At 53.1% G+C, this 16,179-nt stretch overlaps 8 protein-coding genes across 8 annotated transcripts; 3 read left to right on the top strand and 5 right to left on the bottom strand.

The window, feature by feature from the left end:
- Window positions 1-147: 147 nt before the first annotated feature.
- P174DRAFT_441299 (actin-related protein 2) lies at window positions 148-2,382 on the bottom strand. The gene is made up of 7 exons (XM_024827279.1): window positions 1,952-2,382; window positions 1,841-1,887; window positions 1,632-1,775; window positions 1,276-1,369; window positions 658-1,221; window positions 520-596; window positions 148-462 (listed from the first exon to the last, which is right to left on the bottom strand). Exons 1-7 carry the CDS (start codon window positions 1,968-1,970, stop codon window positions 376-378), a joined length of 1,032 nt encoding a protein of 343 aa, XP_024682621.1. The 5' UTR covers window positions 1,971-2,382; the 3' UTR covers window positions 148-375.
- Window positions 2,383-2,610: 228 nt separating this feature from the next.
- Window positions 2,611-3,907, top strand: P174DRAFT_450952 (NAD(P)-dependent oxidoreductase; the record flags this gene model as incomplete). Its single annotated transcript, XM_024828984.1, has 5 exons — window positions 2,611-2,628; window positions 2,686-2,874; window positions 2,928-3,259; window positions 3,325-3,462; window positions 3,524-3,907. The coding sequence occupies 5 exons, from the start codon at window positions 2,611-2,613 to the stop codon at window positions 3,786-3,788; spliced, it is 942 nt and encodes a 313-aa protein (XP_024682622.1). The 3' UTR covers window positions 3,789-3,907.
- A 235-nt stretch (window positions 3,908-4,142) lies between these two features.
- Window positions 4,143-5,891, bottom strand: P174DRAFT_430987 (bZIP transcription factor; the record flags this gene model as incomplete). The annotated part of the gene is made up of 3 exons (XM_024825670.1): window positions 4,143-4,628; window positions 4,676-5,223; window positions 5,288-5,891. 3 exons carry the CDS (start codon window positions 5,889-5,891, stop codon window positions 4,143-4,145), a joined length of 1,638 nt encoding a protein of 545 aa, XP_024682623.1.
- Window positions 5,892-7,225: 1,334 nt separating this feature from the next.
- On the bottom strand, window positions 7,226-8,536 carry P174DRAFT_460144 (GTP cyclohydrolase II; the record flags this gene model as incomplete). The annotated part of the gene is made up of 3 exons (XM_024829850.1): window positions 7,226-7,255; window positions 7,330-8,299; window positions 8,340-8,536. 3 exons carry the CDS (start codon window positions 8,534-8,536, stop codon window positions 7,226-7,228), a joined length of 1,197 nt encoding a protein of 398 aa, XP_024682624.1.
- Window positions 8,537-8,924: 388 nt separating this feature from the next.
- Window positions 8,925-10,921, bottom strand: P174DRAFT_389053 (SAGA-associated factor 29 family protein; the record flags this gene model as incomplete). Its single annotated transcript, XM_024823433.1, has 4 exons — window positions 8,925-9,420; window positions 9,479-10,004; window positions 10,270-10,699; window positions 10,754-10,921. 4 exons carry the CDS (start codon window positions 10,919-10,921, stop codon window positions 9,138-9,140), a joined length of 1,407 nt encoding a protein of 468 aa, XP_024682625.1. The 3' UTR covers window positions 8,925-9,137.
- Window positions 10,922-11,276: 355 nt separating this feature from the next.
- On the top strand, window positions 11,277-12,905 carry pmi1 (mannose-6-phosphate isomerase pmi1). The gene is made up of 3 exons (XM_024827280.1): window positions 11,277-11,771; window positions 11,893-12,547; window positions 12,574-12,905. Exons 1-3 carry the CDS (start codon window positions 11,540-11,542, stop codon window positions 12,830-12,832), a joined length of 1,146 nt encoding a protein of 381 aa, XP_024682626.1. The 5' UTR covers window positions 11,277-11,539; the 3' UTR covers window positions 12,833-12,905.
- Window positions 12,906-13,011: 106 nt separating this feature from the next.
- P174DRAFT_450956 (putative 6-hexanolactone hydrolase) lies at window positions 13,012-14,670 on the top strand. Its single transcript, XM_024828985.1, has 4 exons — window positions 13,012-13,459; window positions 13,520-13,665; window positions 13,729-14,312; window positions 14,371-14,670. The coding sequence occupies exons 1-4, from the start codon at window positions 13,254-13,256 to the stop codon at window positions 14,503-14,505; spliced, it is 1,071 nt and encodes a 356-aa protein (XP_024682627.1). The 5' UTR covers window positions 13,012-13,253; the 3' UTR covers window positions 14,506-14,670.
- P174DRAFT_441306 (putative Coatomer subunit epsilon) lies at window positions 14,611-16,115 on the bottom strand. Its single transcript, XM_024827281.1, has 6 exons — window positions 16,019-16,115; window positions 15,646-15,938; window positions 15,561-15,622; window positions 15,338-15,473; window positions 15,015-15,253; window positions 14,611-14,951 (listed from the first exon to the last, which is right to left on the bottom strand). The coding sequence occupies exons 1-6, from the start codon at window positions 16,041-16,043 to the stop codon at window positions 14,843-14,845; spliced, it is 864 nt and encodes a 287-aa protein (XP_024682628.1). The 5' UTR covers window positions 16,044-16,115; the 3' UTR covers window positions 14,611-14,842.
- Between the last annotated feature and the right edge of the window lie 64 nt (window positions 16,116-16,179).

Genomic DNA, 16,179 nt, shown 5'->3' on the forward strand with positions numbered 1-16,179 from the left:
TACATATTTACTTATATTTCCGGGTTTCATAGAGGATTGGGTTCCCTTTTAGATGTCGCTGCGGATAGAGGATGGACATTGCGATGAGCAGAAAGGGACAGTGCAATGGCAGTTATTCTATATAATGATCAATACCTAGTGCTCAACTCGCTTGCTTACTCTATACTACGTACAAGGGTCGAACGGGCAGGCAGCTGGACGCCCTGGAAACCTATGTGACATGCTGGTCTTCCAGAGAAGAATCTTTCAGAGGAGTAAAAGTGGCTATATCAACACGAAGTGAGTCCGATGGGGGACTTTGACAGTGACAGGGGGAAAGGTGGGTTGAGATGGGACTGGATTGACGAAGACCGAAGCAAAGGCGACTCGAGTCAACTAGCTAGTACCGAGCTTGGCCAAGGCGCGGACACCTTGCTCTTCCCATTCTTGCTTGCTGACCCACATGTCCTCCTTGTCGGCGATCTAAGATATGTTAGATATGTCTTCGAAGGAAGGTCATGAGGGGAATCGAATCCTTACCAGATTGGCGAGCACGGCACCGCCCAGGAAGACCATGTGTCTCCGTCGGGGGGATCTTCGATGCGGACTTTGAATTTCTGCGAGAGAGATTTAGCTTTTGTCATTCTCCCAAGGAAGGTCAGCTTTAGAGGCATACACCAAGTCGCTCGGGGTCTCCCTGGAGTACCCGCGTAAGCCACAGTTGCTTGAGTTCCTTCTCCAGCCGCGAAGGCAGACCGGGGTACATGCTGCTTCCACCGCTGAGGACGATGGCCTTGTACAAGCTTGAGCGGACGTCGACGTCGGCGCCTTGGATAGTGTTGAAGAGCAGCTCGGCCATGCCGGGCTGGTCGACGTCCACCAGGTGAGGTTGGAAGAGACACTCGGGGGCCTCGAAGCGCTCGCTGCCTACCCGGATGACCCGGCCGTCGGGCAGTGTGTAGGATTCGACGAGAACCGTGGTATCCTCGGAGAGCTTCTTGTCGAGCTCGAGGTCGTACGAGACGTAGCAGAGCTTCTCCTTGATCTGGCGCACTGTTTCGAAATCGGCCGTACGGTTGAGGGCGTAGCCGCGGCGCAGGAGCAGAGCGATCAGGTTGCGGGTGACGTCGCGGCCGGCGACGTCCAGTCGGCGGATATGGTGCTTGAGGACGGTGGATTCGTAGACGGGAATAATATGTGTAACGCCGTCACCGGAGTCGACGACTACACCGCTGCTGAGACCTGGAACGAACAGAGATCAGCTGTCGTTACTATCTGCTTTACTGTTGGACTCACCCTGAGCGTATAGAGCAAGTACGGCTTGAATGGCCACGTATACGCCTCCAAAGTTGTATTGTTCCAGCATGACCTCGCACATCTTCTCGCGGTTCTTTAGGGGTTCATTGGGGGTTCGGTGAGGAGGATCTTGCGCCCCGTGGGGTCGATTTTCATCTTTTCGTAGAAAGTGTAGTTCCATAGATGCTGCATGTCGTCCCATTTCTTCACGATACCGTTCTCCATCTATATTACCCGCGGACGTCAACCAATGGGCTCTGAATCAACACCCTGCTGCAAAGACGGTGACGGGAGCTCCTCAGGGAAGGCGAGCAACCGTTCGCAACAAGGACAGGGATATGGGAGGTAGAACGTACAGGATAGCTGATCTGAAGCATTGATCTGGCAGCTGCAGCTTCATCTCCGCACATGATATCCTTCACGACAATGTCGCCGGCCTGTTCCTCAGTTCGCAGTATGGGCCGCCCCACTATCGAGGGGAACTGGTGCTCTGGGAAATTCTGTAGACAAAAAGACGCATGAGTATGGCGCATGAGGGATATTCTGTGCGTAATAACCGACATACCTGCGCAGCATATCCGACCTTGAGGAAACCAGTTCCTCCATCGAGGACTAGGTGTGTGGGTTAGCTACCTGGCGGACGGGGGAAGCTGCCTGGAGAGGGAATGGTGCTCACCAATGGGCATATCCGCCATGGTGGTGGTCGAACAATAAGTACTTTTGGTTCGGTTAGTTCCTCCGTTAAAAAGCAACAAAAAATACAGAGTGATATGCGCTGTTGGGGAGGAGAGTTGTGTATGGATAGTAAAGATGAGGGGACGGCGAGGGAGTTTGGGTCTGGAGGTGTGTTAAAGTCGATGGGCTTCCCCATAGTCGTCATTAGCGCGCCGAGCCGCATTTCATCAGCAACGGTACGCATGCTACTGCAGTCATAAATCTCACTTGAATTCTTTGCATTTCGGTCTTGGGATGACTAGCCAGTAGATAATCCATTGAGCGTATTCAATTCAAGTAGACTGTTGGAGAGTGCATTGTTGGTGACCATGATGTGACCCTCCGCCTGTAAACACCATAACAACTATCAACAACGCAGTCCGAAATAGTCAGCTTTGCCGGGTAAATACTATGTGTACTCAAGAAAGGCCCTCCAGAACATCTTCTAGCGATTCCAAAGGCAGGCATTCCTACGATGCAGCAGCTACAGTCTGGAGCAGTCTGTCGGCCGACGCCCTCCCGAGATCGGGACCGGCCGGTGATCCCCAGAAATAAATAGATATACCCTCATCCCATTCTCTAACTCTGCGCAATAACCTCTCTCGTAAACCTAAAACCAAGATGAGTCGAATCGGCTGGGTAAGTCTCCCAGACCAAACCAAAGCAACCCACAAGCCACTACTGATCCTGAACCAGTATGGCCTCGGCTCCATGGGCCTGGCAATGGCCACCAACCTCCAACGCCATCTAGCCACAAAACGAGCTCTGAATCTCGTCTATTCAAACCGGACAATGGCACGCGGCGACACACTGAAAAGCCTGGGCGCCGTGCCCGAGCCGAGTTTCCCCAATCTCGTCGCCCAGTGCGGGATTATCTTCACCATGGTAGCCCCCTTCCATCCAGAGGGCACTGCAGAACGCATACTGATAGCTGACAGGTCTCCAACGACACCGTGCTGGACCATCTAATCACCACAGCCGTAGAATCAGGCCGCCCGCTCAAAGACAAGATCTTCGTCGACTGCTCGACCGTCCACCCGCAGACGGTGGGACTGACCGTGTCCAAGCTAAAGGAGAAGCAGGCTTCGTTCCTAGCAGCCCCCGTCTTCGGGGGGAACCCGATCGCCGTAGACGGGAAGCTCGTCTTCGCGATCGGAGGCCCAAGCAGCGCAGCAGAGGCCGTCAAGCCGCTCATCCAGGATGTCATGGGGCGGAAGATCATCGACTGCGGGGAGGATGCGACCAAGTCGTCCTTGTTGAAGATTGCTGGGTGAGCCTTTCCCCGCTTCAGTCTTTTTTGTGGCAGGGTGTCGGACGGTTTTGCTGATTGTACAGGAACATTGTCACGGTGAACCTGATGGAAGCCGTCGGGGAGGCACAGGTCTTCGCGGAGCGGACGGGCCTAGGTACCCGGGCCATGGAGGAATTGATCGGAGAGGCATTCGGTGCTGTGGCGGGTGGCTACTCTAAGAGGTTTGTGGAACAGATAGGCTACAGATACGATCTTGCTGGTGACTCGAACTGATTGTTGTAGACTGACAACCGGTGCCTATGCGCCATCCCTCGACTCCCGCCCTGGGTTTGGTGTCTCGCTGGCCATCAAGGACGCCAATCACGCGCTTGCCATTGCCAACGAACATAATGTCCGCCTGCCTGGTTTGCAGGTTGCGAGGGAGAATATGACGGCGGCAAGGGAGTACGCGGGCGAATGCCTTGACAGCAGCTCCATGTATGGAGTCTTGCGGCAGCAGGCGGGCCTAGAGTTTTGGAATGAGAAGAGCAGAAAGGGTGGAAGGTAGTAGTAGATTATCAGCGTTGTTTGTATGCTTCGTGGACGCGTCGGTGTCGTGTTTATGCTATATACCACTGTTTCGAACCATTATAGAACAAGAAATGAAATCTTCGCTGCCGAACCACCAACGAAGAGATCTGAATAGATGTACAACAGAGCCCGTGAACCTCTGCTCGCCCTGCTCGTAATGCGCCAGTCACAAAGAAAGTCGACAGTCAGATAAATCACCAACCATACACTCCATATGCCCTTTTGTATGTGAAACAAGAGAAGAAGAGAAAGAGAGGTGCATCACAAAAGAGAGGGAGGTAACATGCGGATGAGACGCCGGACCAACGAAATGAAAGGAACATAACGTGTATTAAGATTTGATTCTCGCGGTTTCGGCCATGTACGGATACGCTTCCGCGAAAGATGGGCCGAGCGACCAATTGTCCAGATTTCTAAAATGTCGCTCAAAGACTGGATTAATGATGAGATCCTCATGATCACTGGTGGAAAGCAAGCAGTCCGTCGCCTCGTACGGCCAGTTCACGGACAGGGTCCGAGTGAATGGGATGAACCATTGTTCAAACGGATATTCCTGATACGAGGCGACCAGCCGATCGCGCATCCGCGGCCACGGAATGTAGTCGATCCAAGCCGGATGGGGTGTGAGAAGTTGAGAGGGCCGAGGTGTGAGCCATTCGGGCAACCGCTCATAGTTCTCTGGCGTCGGGTAGATCTGCCACCGCATGAGGAGAAACATTACGTATAAGACAGCTACTTGCTCAGGCAGGGACGAAATATCTGGAAATGCGCGAAGGATATCGACAAACACCTTTGACAGTGGATGCGAGTAAACACTCTTTTCGGGGTTCAGTAGCGACGAGACACTCGGATAAGGCGGCCCACGAGCTTCTGTGTGGGAACTCCCTCTGCCGCTTTGCGCTGACGATTCTGAAGAAAATCTAACAGGATGGCGTCCAATGTGCATGTCGGGGCTACGTTCCGGATCGGAGTTCTGTATGCGGGCAAGGGTTGCTCCGGCGCAAGACCGCTAGGCGAAGGTGTGTAGACTGGAGGCGGATCTGCCTGAGACGGCCTGAAGCTCTCCATTGACCGACGGAACCCTTCCATCCGAGGAACTTGCTGAGTAGCATCGAGCAGGAAATTGAAACCCAGTCTCTCGTCTGTACCAAAATCCAATCCATGAGCGAGGTTATGACGCTGATAGTCGAATGCGATCCGGAACGACGCCAGTCCGTTGCTGCTATCCTGTGGATGAGCACTCATCGTAGGTGCCGAGTGTGTCGACGTCGGCGTTTCTGCACCAGAGGTCGTCGCCGTATAGGATGACTCGAATCTTTGGCCGCTCGAGGTGAAATGGTGAGTCTCGGTATACTGCAGCGGATTGAAGGAAGGGTTCAGAGGTTGGGAAGGCGGAGGAGGAGGAGGCAGATCTGTTGTCCATTGTGTCAGAGATAGTCCAGGCGAGCATGCATGACAATACCAAAGAACACTCACTTGGGTCCTGCTTCGCAACCAGCGGCTGTATAATATCCATCACCGCCTTAAGCCCGTGCTTCAAATCCCGGTTCTCCGCCTCAATCACTTCATTCCGCTTCAACGCCGCCTGGAGATCAAGAAACGGTTTCTGAGACGAGAGCTCCCGCACCCGCTGCTCAAGCGACTCAATGTGCGATTTGGTCCGCTCCCGGATCGCCCGCTGGGCCTGCCGATCATTCGCTCGCTTTTTGGCCAATTGCTCGGGAGTCAGATTGGCCACGCCGCGCGACGAGGTACTGTTGAGCTTGCGTTTCCGGCCCGCGGCCGTCGTAGATCCGCCATTGTCGGCGACGGGTGTGTCGCCGTCGGCGGAGGTGAAACAGGAGGGGGTAGGGGAGGCTTCCTGCTTGACGCAGTCGGGATCTTGATTTGGAGTGGAGAGGACTGTTGAGGACGGGTTCGAGGTGAGTGGTATTGATGCTGTTGCTGATACTGACACTGTGGCTGATGCTGGAGCTGGAGCTGGAGCTGGAACTGGAACTGGAGTGGTGCTCACGGATGACGATGACTCCAGGGACGACGAGGGCGCCACATCATTTAAAGGAGGCAGGCGGGTGGCCATGGCCCTCACTGGCGCGTCTAGCTGACGCCAACGGCCATTCAAAGTGTCAGAGGGAAAAAGATATTGGATGATGTGCAGTGCCAAGTGGAAGTGGATGGAAATATTATCCACGAGACGGGGATTGTGTCAGCGGAGATACGAATGACTCGACATTTGGAACAGACACGACAGATAGAATTGGGCGGGGTAGATATAATCTTTCTATCTCGGTTCAGGATCGTCTTCCTCCTCTTCCTTCGGCGTTGCTGCTGCTTCTGCTGCTGTCGAGCCAGATGCTGTTTTACATGGGGCCTGCATATTTCCCACAGCTGTTCACGGTTCGAGCCATTCCTTCAGAGACTAAGACAACGCGGAACGACAATGGTTTGGGGGATGGTGGTCAAGTGGAGTTCCGGCCCAAACCTTCCGTCGCCCGTGGCTCCCTTCCTGGGCCTGGGACTTTTGGGGCTTTGGCTTTGGGGCTTTGGCTTTGGGCCTATCTAAGGCACAGTAGGATCCTAGGGCCTTGGGTTGGACGGTTCTGGCTCAGCAGCCCCGGAGTATCCTTTCTTCAACTGGTGATTGTTGCGACCGTCTATCTAGATTACTCCGCCTTTTCTTCTCTCAGTGCAGCTGTGGTGATCAGAGTCTGTCGGCCTGTCTGTCTGACTCTGCAGGTCTAGTCTATATCCACAGCCACTATTATTGACCACTACGTAACCCATCTACCATCTCATGCAGTCCCATTCGATCGGATTATCGTGGAAAGATTATAGACGATGCTGGATCGCAGCCAAGGCTCCTTCAGCCATCCCATGAACCCCTTATCATTTAGATTTAAAAAAGAAAGTGAGGCACTGCCGCCACGATCGACCGGGGTTTCTAGGTTTTCCAATCAAACTGGATTCTAGGCATCCAGAATTATAAATCGCCACTCTCCGCCATTGACTCAAGTAATTCAATCCGCCGACGTCTCGCCGACATTTGGTGATTGGACTAACTGGACACGGAAAACGGTCCTTGGAGATACTCGTCAGATATCCACTGCAGGAGGACTAGTCCGTCTAGAGACTAGAGCTGCATTTAAGAGTATGCGAACCAGAGATTAGAGAGGGATTATCTCGACCAATCGCGGCCTGATGGACCATGGCGAGAACATCATGTACAAAGTGCGCTAATCCTCCAGTTTTATGTACCGTACCAAAAGACCGAACGGAAAAAGAAAATAACCGACCAGAAAGTTTGCGCTGCAGAACCGTTACATGATTGACGAGCCATACACCGTTTCGACTTGTCTAAATCCAAAAGCAGGAAGGCGTACTTCAACACAAGCTTACAACCGAAAGGGGCGCGGATCATTGGAGCAAATGGCCCATTTTCGATATCTGCGCGGAGAGAGTGAGACATTGTTCAATGATGAGAAAATAGCTGGCTTGCAAGAGATAGATTGTCGACATACCTTCGTTCTCAGATACCCTTCGACCTCTGAACTCTTGATTCCCATCTTTCCACCCGAACTCCATGCCAATGGCACCATCGGCACCCGCTCTTTCACCACCACTTCTCGGTTAGGTCCCTCGACCGCTCGAATCTTGTCCGGGTTATTCGTGAGTAGCCGGATGCCGTGCGGATTCGAGTCAACCCCTAGACCAAGATCCACCAGGATCGCCGTAGCTAATCCGTAACTTCTTGCATCCGCAGGGTGGCGAAGCAGGAGATTGGCTTCCACCGTGTCAGATCCCAGATCCTGAAGATTGTACGCTTTTAGTTTCTCGCCAAGACCAATGCCTCGTCCTTCTTGGCGCAGGTACACAATCACGCCCCCAGTAGCACTTGACGGTACCGCCACATCCTGCGGTGACGCAGCCTCTGCCAACGTCTCCGTGGGCAGCGACATGAGCCGAGCTGCCTCGTCGAGCTGCTCGCCACAGTCGCAGCGTGCAGACCAAGCTGTCTCACCGGTGTAGCACTCCGAATGGATTCTCACAAGAGGTGCTTCCTTGAGGTTACTCTGAGGCGGTGTGTGCGGACTGGATACAGCGCCGCCAGCTTCCGGGCTGGCGGCCTCTCCGGCTTTCTCCTCGTCATACCAGCTGCTCACACGGCCCGGACGGAGTTTCCCTATATACGCACCGCGGATCATGCGATCCATCTCCGTCTCCCCAGGCCGGACCTTGTCCAAGCTTCTGCTTCTAATTGTATTCCCAAAGACAATCGCCAAATGCTCTTTGTTGTCTAAATCATTGTGGTACAGGTGAAGAAACATCTCCGCGCCAGTTGTCGTGGGTATCCGAGCGCGGACGAGACACTCGACGTTGGGAAGGCGAGAAAGCAGCCTCGGGGGCTTCGTATGTGTTGACCCTTGCCGTGCGCCAGCCAATTGGGCCTGTTGAAGCAGCTCTGCGGTATTGATCGAACCCCCGGGGTCGCTGGAGGAGTGAAGGATGGGGAGAGTAATGATGCGGGAACCGCGGGGTCATGTCCCCGCGGTCGGTGTCGGTGCTGCTGATCTGGCTGGAAGTCTCATCTCGGAGTTCATCTAATCTGGAGTGTAACGCAGGGGCTGATGTGGTGTTCGAGTTGAGAGAAAGCTCGTCGACGGGCTGCGGCGCGGCAGGCGTTTGCGCCCCGAAAGACGGAGAGGCATGGGACGGTAAATTCGACATTGCGATGACGGACTTGGGGTGGAGGAGGGGGGCGAAAGTACAATTTTAGAGAAGGGTATCTCAACAAAGAATGATCATTACAGAAAATAATATATGAAGAAAAAGCACGATTGATCACTTCACCACGTTCTCTGCAAGAAAAAGAAGACGATTGCAATCATATTTCAGTCACTCTTGGGATACGGATTCGATGTTCGGCTCCTCGGGACATCCGCAGCTGCAGTCGGCGGGGAGAAGGCGCTGACTCATCACGCGATTACATGAAGGTCCACCTGTCATTTGTCAGGCCTGACGTGATCCGCGGCAGTTACCTATGCCTAGTATTTAGTCTTCACAGTGAAGTCTAGCATCTTCTACGAGATGAAATTGGCCCAACCAAACAGATAGAGCTGCAATCCATAGTTATCGTTAACTGTCAATCTGATGATATCGAAGCACAAGAGACAAAAAGTAAAATTCCCCAGCCTCAACACCAGATGTCAATCCCATGTGATCAAACAAGCCAGAACTCCTGAACGGCCTCTTCTTCCCGCAATTTAAGAACACTTCTGCTAGAGGGTATCATCAAAAGGGCGTCATCCATAATTCAGTCCGCTTTTATTTATTTCCCCGGAATGTCTAGGACAAATCGTCGATCGACCTCCATTTCCTTGTCATCTTCTTCGCCCTCGAATTTGAGGCGGTAGGTGTCCTTTTTCGTGCCCATCACTTCTGCACGGTAGAATGTAGTAGTGTCGGGGTACCGTGCTAGAACTTGCTTCCCTACAGGAAAAACGGGTAGTGTAGAACCGACTTGCGGAATAGGAATCAGAGATGCAGCAGTGGTTTTGTAGACAGCGCCTTGTTCGCCATTCTCATTTGGTTCGGGGTCTTGGACGTCGTATCTAGTGGTAAACAGGTCAATTTCCTTGCGATCAGAAAGGACGAGCGAAGATAATATACCTCTTCTTAGGACCGTCACCGGAGATTCCCTTGATGATACACTGGATCCCCTCCCCTTCAACGCCCTGTTTGTTCTTGTTATGTTTGAAAACCACTTCAGCACCGATGACCAGCTGCCCGTTGCGCTCCGCAATTGTGCCTCTGATGCTTTCCGCCGTCTCTTCAATTTTGACCATGACACTGTCACGAACCTCGCGGCCGTCACGTGTCTGGGGACTGGAAGCACTGGTACTACGTTGGACGCCTTTGATGCGGCCAATTTTGTCCGATACAGACGGGCCTGAGGGACCGGGCGAGTCTGTCGCTGATCCATCCACATCACTTCTCTTCTTCCGAGACTTGACCAGAGAGGCGGCGCGGTTGAATGGAGCTTCCGCTTCAGATGCTTGACGAAGCGCGGTCAATAACCCCAGGTTCTTGATCACGTCACTGGGTTCGTCTTGGAGAATAGCTCTCTCTTCCTCGCAGAGCTTGGACATTTGGCGATATAGACTGTCTAGCTGATTATGCTCGCTGAGGGTGGGTCCTGTGCGAAGTCAGTGGCAGTGTTCTTGAAAACCGTGAGCACATAAAATAAATTGTCAAAACAATCAGTATCACTATGGTTGTGGCAAAGACCAAGGTCCCGAAGCCATTTAATAACTAGAGTAAACGCGGGCAGACTAGAAGCGGACTGTCTATCGAACAGTTGACTGTTTCCTAGACACCGATGCAAAAGGGGGTATAGCAAAAGACCACAGTACTGTAATCCGACTAGGATAGTCGTAGAAAAGGTGAAGAAATCAACTTACTCCCACCGTCTCTACCAATCTGTTCGTTCAATGCAGCAATCTCTTCAGCCACGACTTTCTGCTTGTCATTCTTCTCTTTGGCCTTGCGTAGGTCCTGTAGAATCTTGTTCCACATATCAGTCTCCTCATTAGCCGCGAGACCATTGTCTCTAGGCACAGGAGGACCTCTAGGCCGATTCCTCGACATCTCGTGAGATGGGGACTTGGACAGCCCAACAGTCAGCGACAGCTCTTTACTGCTCCCGGAAGACGCAACGGGTCCCGACTTCTTGCGCTGTTCAAGCTTCAACGCCTCCCACTCAAAGGCGGAAATGATCTCCTGGCGTGCGCTGCGTGTTCCCCGAGCCGCACCGTGTCTTTGATTATGCGGACGGCCAGTGGGAGGGCTGTTGGAGGCTGAATCTAAGGGTGGAGATTCAGCAGCGGGATTCTGCTGGCTTAGTTTCGGTTCAAAGCCGGTTCCCTGATCAGAAGGTACACTGACACCGACAGATACCCCGGAGCGGCGGCTAATAGTAGTAGTGCTGCTCTGACACTGGTCAAGCGCGTTGGCCAGGGACTGCTTGGCGGATCCGATCACATCGCGTTTGGCCGAGGAAGACGAGAGGGCGGAGGCGGCCAACTGGGGACGACGCTGATTGGTGGGTGCCATGACGGATGCGGTCAGCCAAATCGGGATGGATCAAGTCCGTGTCCAGTAAGGTAGCATAAGAAACAAGCATCTGGAGGGGTAGAGAGAAAGAAACAAAGTCTCACGAAAAGAGTGATCCGGAGTGCTTTTTAAAACATTGACTGTTTGCTGCTCAGTGAATTACAGAAAGATTTTTCGCAGCGCTAGTTGAGCAGTGCTCGCGAGATTCACTGCTCCATCCATATTATTGTGTTTACTCGGGCCTCTGATTGCGAGAATTGCCCCTCACCAGCAAGAATGCCTCCAGTACCACTACTTAGACTCCAATGCGGTAGGTTTTTTGTCATTGTCATTGCGATTATCCAATATGCGTGGAAGGCTGAAGAATATGTGTTTTGGAAGGTGTCAATAGCTACGATTGGGGTAAGATCCATATAGTTTGTTCTACACTATGAAGCAGACACTGATATATCCTCACAGGCAAGGTCGGCCATGAGTCGGCTGCTGCCAAGTATGCTGCAACTACAGCAGCTTCCGATTTTTCAATACAGTCAGACAAGCCTTATGCTGAGGTACTTTCTTTCTTCACAATGGCTATCGACAAAGATAGAAACGCTGACCCCGATGACGTAGTTGTGGATGGGAACACACCCATCACTCCCTTCGAAAGATCTCGAGACTCAGCGCACCTTACTGGATATGGTTCAGGACAACCAGGCATTGATATCTCAAGAGGTCAGCGAACGATATGGCGGAAAGCTTCCCTTCCTGTTCAAGGTGCTGTCCATCAGAAAGGCGCTCAGCATTCAGGCCCATCCGAACAAGAAGCTGGCAGAAAAGCTTCATGCCAGGGATCCTCGCAACTATCCAGGTCAGTGACAGCCTTCATGCAGACTTTTGTTGTCTACTTCGAAATTGCATTCCACTGATATTGGTTCTTCTCAGATGACAACCACAAACCCGAGATGACCATCGCCATCACCCCTTTGAAGGCCTTTGCGGCTTCCGTCCTCTGGCTGAAATCACCCACTTCCTCAAAGCGGTCGCGCCTCTTCGTCAATTGGTAGGCGACCAGGCGGCCAGCGAATTTGAGAACACAGTCAAGGGCTCGGAGGAATCGGAGGACCCCGCGGTGGCCGAGAAAAATAAGCAGGCTCTCCGCACCCTCTTCACCTCTCTGATGAGGTCCTCTCCTGAAAGTATCGAGGCCGCAACAAAGGAACTTGTCGCGATGGCCCAGAACGCGCCCGAGACCTTTGCGACGTCATCCAGCACACCGGAGACCAGTCCCACTAATCCTGCGGAACTGGCCGCCATCACCGTGCGCCTCAACGGACAGTTCCCCAACGACATCGGCTCCTTCGTGTTCTTCTTCCTCAACTTTGTCAAGCTGGAACCGGGTGAGGCTATGTTCCTCAAGGCTGATGACATCCATGCATACATCTCCGGAGACATCATTGAGTGCATGGCCTCGTCGGACAACGTTGTGCGGGCAGGCTTCACACCCAAGTTCAAGGACGTGGATACGCTGGTTGACATGCTGACATATTCCTACGCTCCCATCGCTGAGCAGAAGCTTGAGCCGACCGACTATCCCTATGCAGTCCTCAATGCCCCTGCTTACTCTAGCGGCTCCTCCTGCATCCTGTACGATCCCCCATTGAGGAGTTCAGTGTGGTCAAGACAGATCTCAAGCGGCAAGGTGCCAAGGCGACGTTCGACGGAATTTCGGGCCCGAGCATTGCAATCTGCACCGCCGGAGCGGGTAAGATAACAGTCGGTCCCAAGACGGAGGAGGTCAAGGAGGGATATGTGTTCTTTGTTGGAGCCAATGCAGAATGTATCATTGAGAGCACGGGAGAAGATACCTTTACAACGTTTAAAGCGTTCTGTGACTTGACCGGGAAGGAGGACATGGTAAACGGAAACTAGAAAATCGGTTGCCAGCTCAAATATCTTTTCCTTATTCCATTCAATTAACCCTGCCATCCTTTCATCTCAGCGACTCATATTAAGCTTTGACTCTAGGCCTTTTTAGTTGGGACTCCCAAATAGGAAGATCGCCACCGACAACATCTACTGCCGACGGAATAGCCGAGGTTTAGGCATCCACCAACACCATGACCACGTCGCGCCAGCCCAGACACGCCAGGTTGAACAGATAGACCAGTGCAAATTATCTACGGCCGCTCACCCGAACCGGCGGGGGATGCGCTATGGAGTGCGGGGAAGAGCGCTTATTCAAGCCTTCGGATAGCCCAGCCCCCAGCATTTAGAATCGACCGTCAAACAGCATATATCCTTCTTTTGTGCTGTCTCAGGCTGGCTGTGAGATAGTCGCCGACCATTCAAGATGGCGGACCACCCGGATAATGTTCGTCTCACACTGCTGGAGAAAGCTGACCTCATTCCCGGCTACCTCTCTATCTTGGCAACTGCCCTCTACAGCGCAGTCTCTGGCATCTTTCGCGGGAGCACCGGTGCAAAGGAATATGGTGTCCATGTCGGCCACGCGATTGTGAGGAAGATGGTGATGAGGTTCTCGACGCGGCAAATGCAGTACGTGGATCAACATCCGCCATTCGATCTGTGAATACCACCTCTGACGTCCAGAAACAGGTCAATTTCCCCCTCAACGAGCAAAGCGTATGAGCAGTTCATGACCAAACAGGGTCTGCAGGCACAGACCGTGACCCTCAAGCACGGCGGCCGGGGCCACTGGATCGGCAATCCCGACGCAAAGAACGTGGTCATCTATTGTCACGGTCAGTCCCCACTGCTTTCTGTCACGCCAGCGTTAAGGGTGCAACATGGCTGACAGCAACTAGGCGGCGGATTCGCCGTCGGCGGCGCACCCGGCCACTTCGACCTCTGCTCGCACATCGTAGCCGACCTCAACGCAAACGGCCACGACGTCGCCATCTTCTTCCTCGCATACACCCTCACCCCGCACGCCGCCTACCCGATCCAACTGCGCCAGGCCGTCGAAGCCCTCCGCTACATCCTCACGGAGACAAACCGCTCGCCATCCAACGTCATCGTCGGCGGCGACTCCGCAGGAGGGAACCTCGCCTTCGCACTGCTGCTACACCTCTCCCACCCACACCCCGAAATCGAGCCCGTCGCGCTCTCGACCAACCTTGCCGGCGTGTTCGGGTTCGCGCCGTGGGTCAGCTTCCGCACAGACGGGACCTCGATGGACGCAAACAGGTACAGGGACGTGATCCCCGCAGACGGGCTGAAGAAGTGGTCGAGTGCGTATCTGGCCAGTGGGAAAAGCGATGCCTGGAGCGAGCCGGCGCTCGCGCCTCTGGAGTGGTGGGCGGATGCAAAGACCGACCAGGTTCTGATCCTTGCGGGTCAGCATGAGATCCTGTTCTCTGCGATTGACGACTTTGTGGAGAGGTTCAAGGTATTTATTCTTCGTCGAATCTTGGAGATTATTGTGTCTCGTTGCTAATTGTGGCTAGTCTGTTGTGCCGAATACCACTTGCGTGGTTGGGTATGGTGAGACGCACGTCGATGCGGTCTATAGTGCTTCGTTGAAGAGTACAGAGAGTCAGCAGGGGAAGGAGTTGAAGAGGTGGCTCGGGGCGCGGCTGTAAGTGTTTGTGTGGGCGTGGATGTGGTGTATATATGCAAGGGTGCTACCAGCCGCGGCTTATATATTAAGGTTACACTGTATACACATTACGATATCACATTCAGATACTGTTTATGATATATCCCCCTGAGACATTAAAGTTTTTCTAGTCACACATGAGCAACGTCAACAGAAACACTTGTCTATGCGACTTTTATTAGAGAAATCAATAAACAACAAAGAAAGGGTAGCGCTGGGTAACACAATAGCTTAGCCGTCATACCAATTCATTAAAGGAGACCCATACACACTGAAATAGGAAAGAAAGAAACAGAGGTGGCCTAGTGTACCCCATAAATCTAAGAAGCCACTCTCGGTGCGTACTTGGACGCAGCAGTATCAAACAGCTCGCTCTTCTCCTGGATATCGGCAAGTAAGGCATGCGACGGCTTGACTTGTTGAAGACGACTACAGCGACGAACATCCGTTAGCCTGGCCTCAGTCTTCATCAAGTTCGACAGCAAAACATACCTCTCTAATTCCTCGGTAGGCTTCCCAGCCAATACATTCAGCACAACGGCATTAGCAATCAACTCCGCCTCCTCAGGGTATTTCTCCAGCGCAGCCGACAGCGCAGCTTCGGCCTCGAGCAACCGGCCCAGATGAATCTCCGCGACAGCCTGTCCGACGATAGACAAAGGCGCCGACGTACCAGGCGCAGAGGCAAGTTCTTCGTAGACATAAAAGGCAGACTGATATTTCTCACCACCCTGAATACCAGATAAGTATTAGCCACGTCCATGGGATCAACCACTCCAGGGGAACCAAAGCAGAAGGGAAAAGAAAGAACATACGATCCTCATCCCCAACCACGACTCAGCCAGATTAACAAGCAGAGAATCCTGCGCCCAGCGCTTAGCAGCCTGCACCTCCTTGAGCGCAAGATCAACCCGGTTCTGCTGGAGATGGATCTGAACAATCAAGGCAACACTACCCTCACACACGCCATTAGCTTATTTGCCCTGTTGCACCCCACCCCAAAATGGAGATGCTAAAACAAGGATAAATAGAACTCACGCCTCCAAATTCCCCTGATGCTTCGTCAAAACAGCCAACGCCTCCTCGCTCCGGCCCTGAGCCTGCAGCACCGTTCCCCCAGAACCTGCACCGAGGCATTCTCCGGATAATTCTCCGCCAGTTCCTGCGTCAGCTGGAGCGCAGCCTCGGCATCGCCCGCCGCGAGTTGCGCCAGTGCCTTCACCGCAGCGAGATCGGGATTCTCTTCTTCGCCTTCGACGGCGGACAGGACTTCGGCGGTCTGGCCGAGGGCAAGCTGGGCGCGGAGCTGCAGGATGCGGGCGGTGAGGTGGTTGTCTGGTGAGAGGGCCGAGGTGTCGAAATCGATCACGTTCTGGTATTGGCCTTGATGGAAGGCATTGTGGATGTTGATGAGCTCTGCGGAAATTAGGAGTCAATTGGGTTGCTTTCCATAGGCTGCGAAGTGGTCTTGCGGGAGTCAAGCGGTCAGCACTCACCACCTTCTGTCGAGAATGGGTCCATATTGGAAAATGTGAAGAGATCAACGGATTAAAATAGGATTAATCTTGTAGATGTAGACAAGTATACGCTGGCCTCAAAACACGGTCCATGTCTTGGGATCGTAAGGCGGTGAGAGCAGGTCAGCCGATGGATTAAT

The sequence above is a fragment of the Aspergillus novofumigatus genome (genome assembly GCF_002847465.1).
Source record: "Aspergillus novofumigatus IBT 16806 chromosome Unknown P174scaffold_4, whole genome shotgun sequence".
Taxonomy (NCBI): domain Eukaryota; kingdom Fungi; phylum Ascomycota; class Eurotiomycetes; order Eurotiales; family Aspergillaceae; genus Aspergillus; species Aspergillus novofumigatus.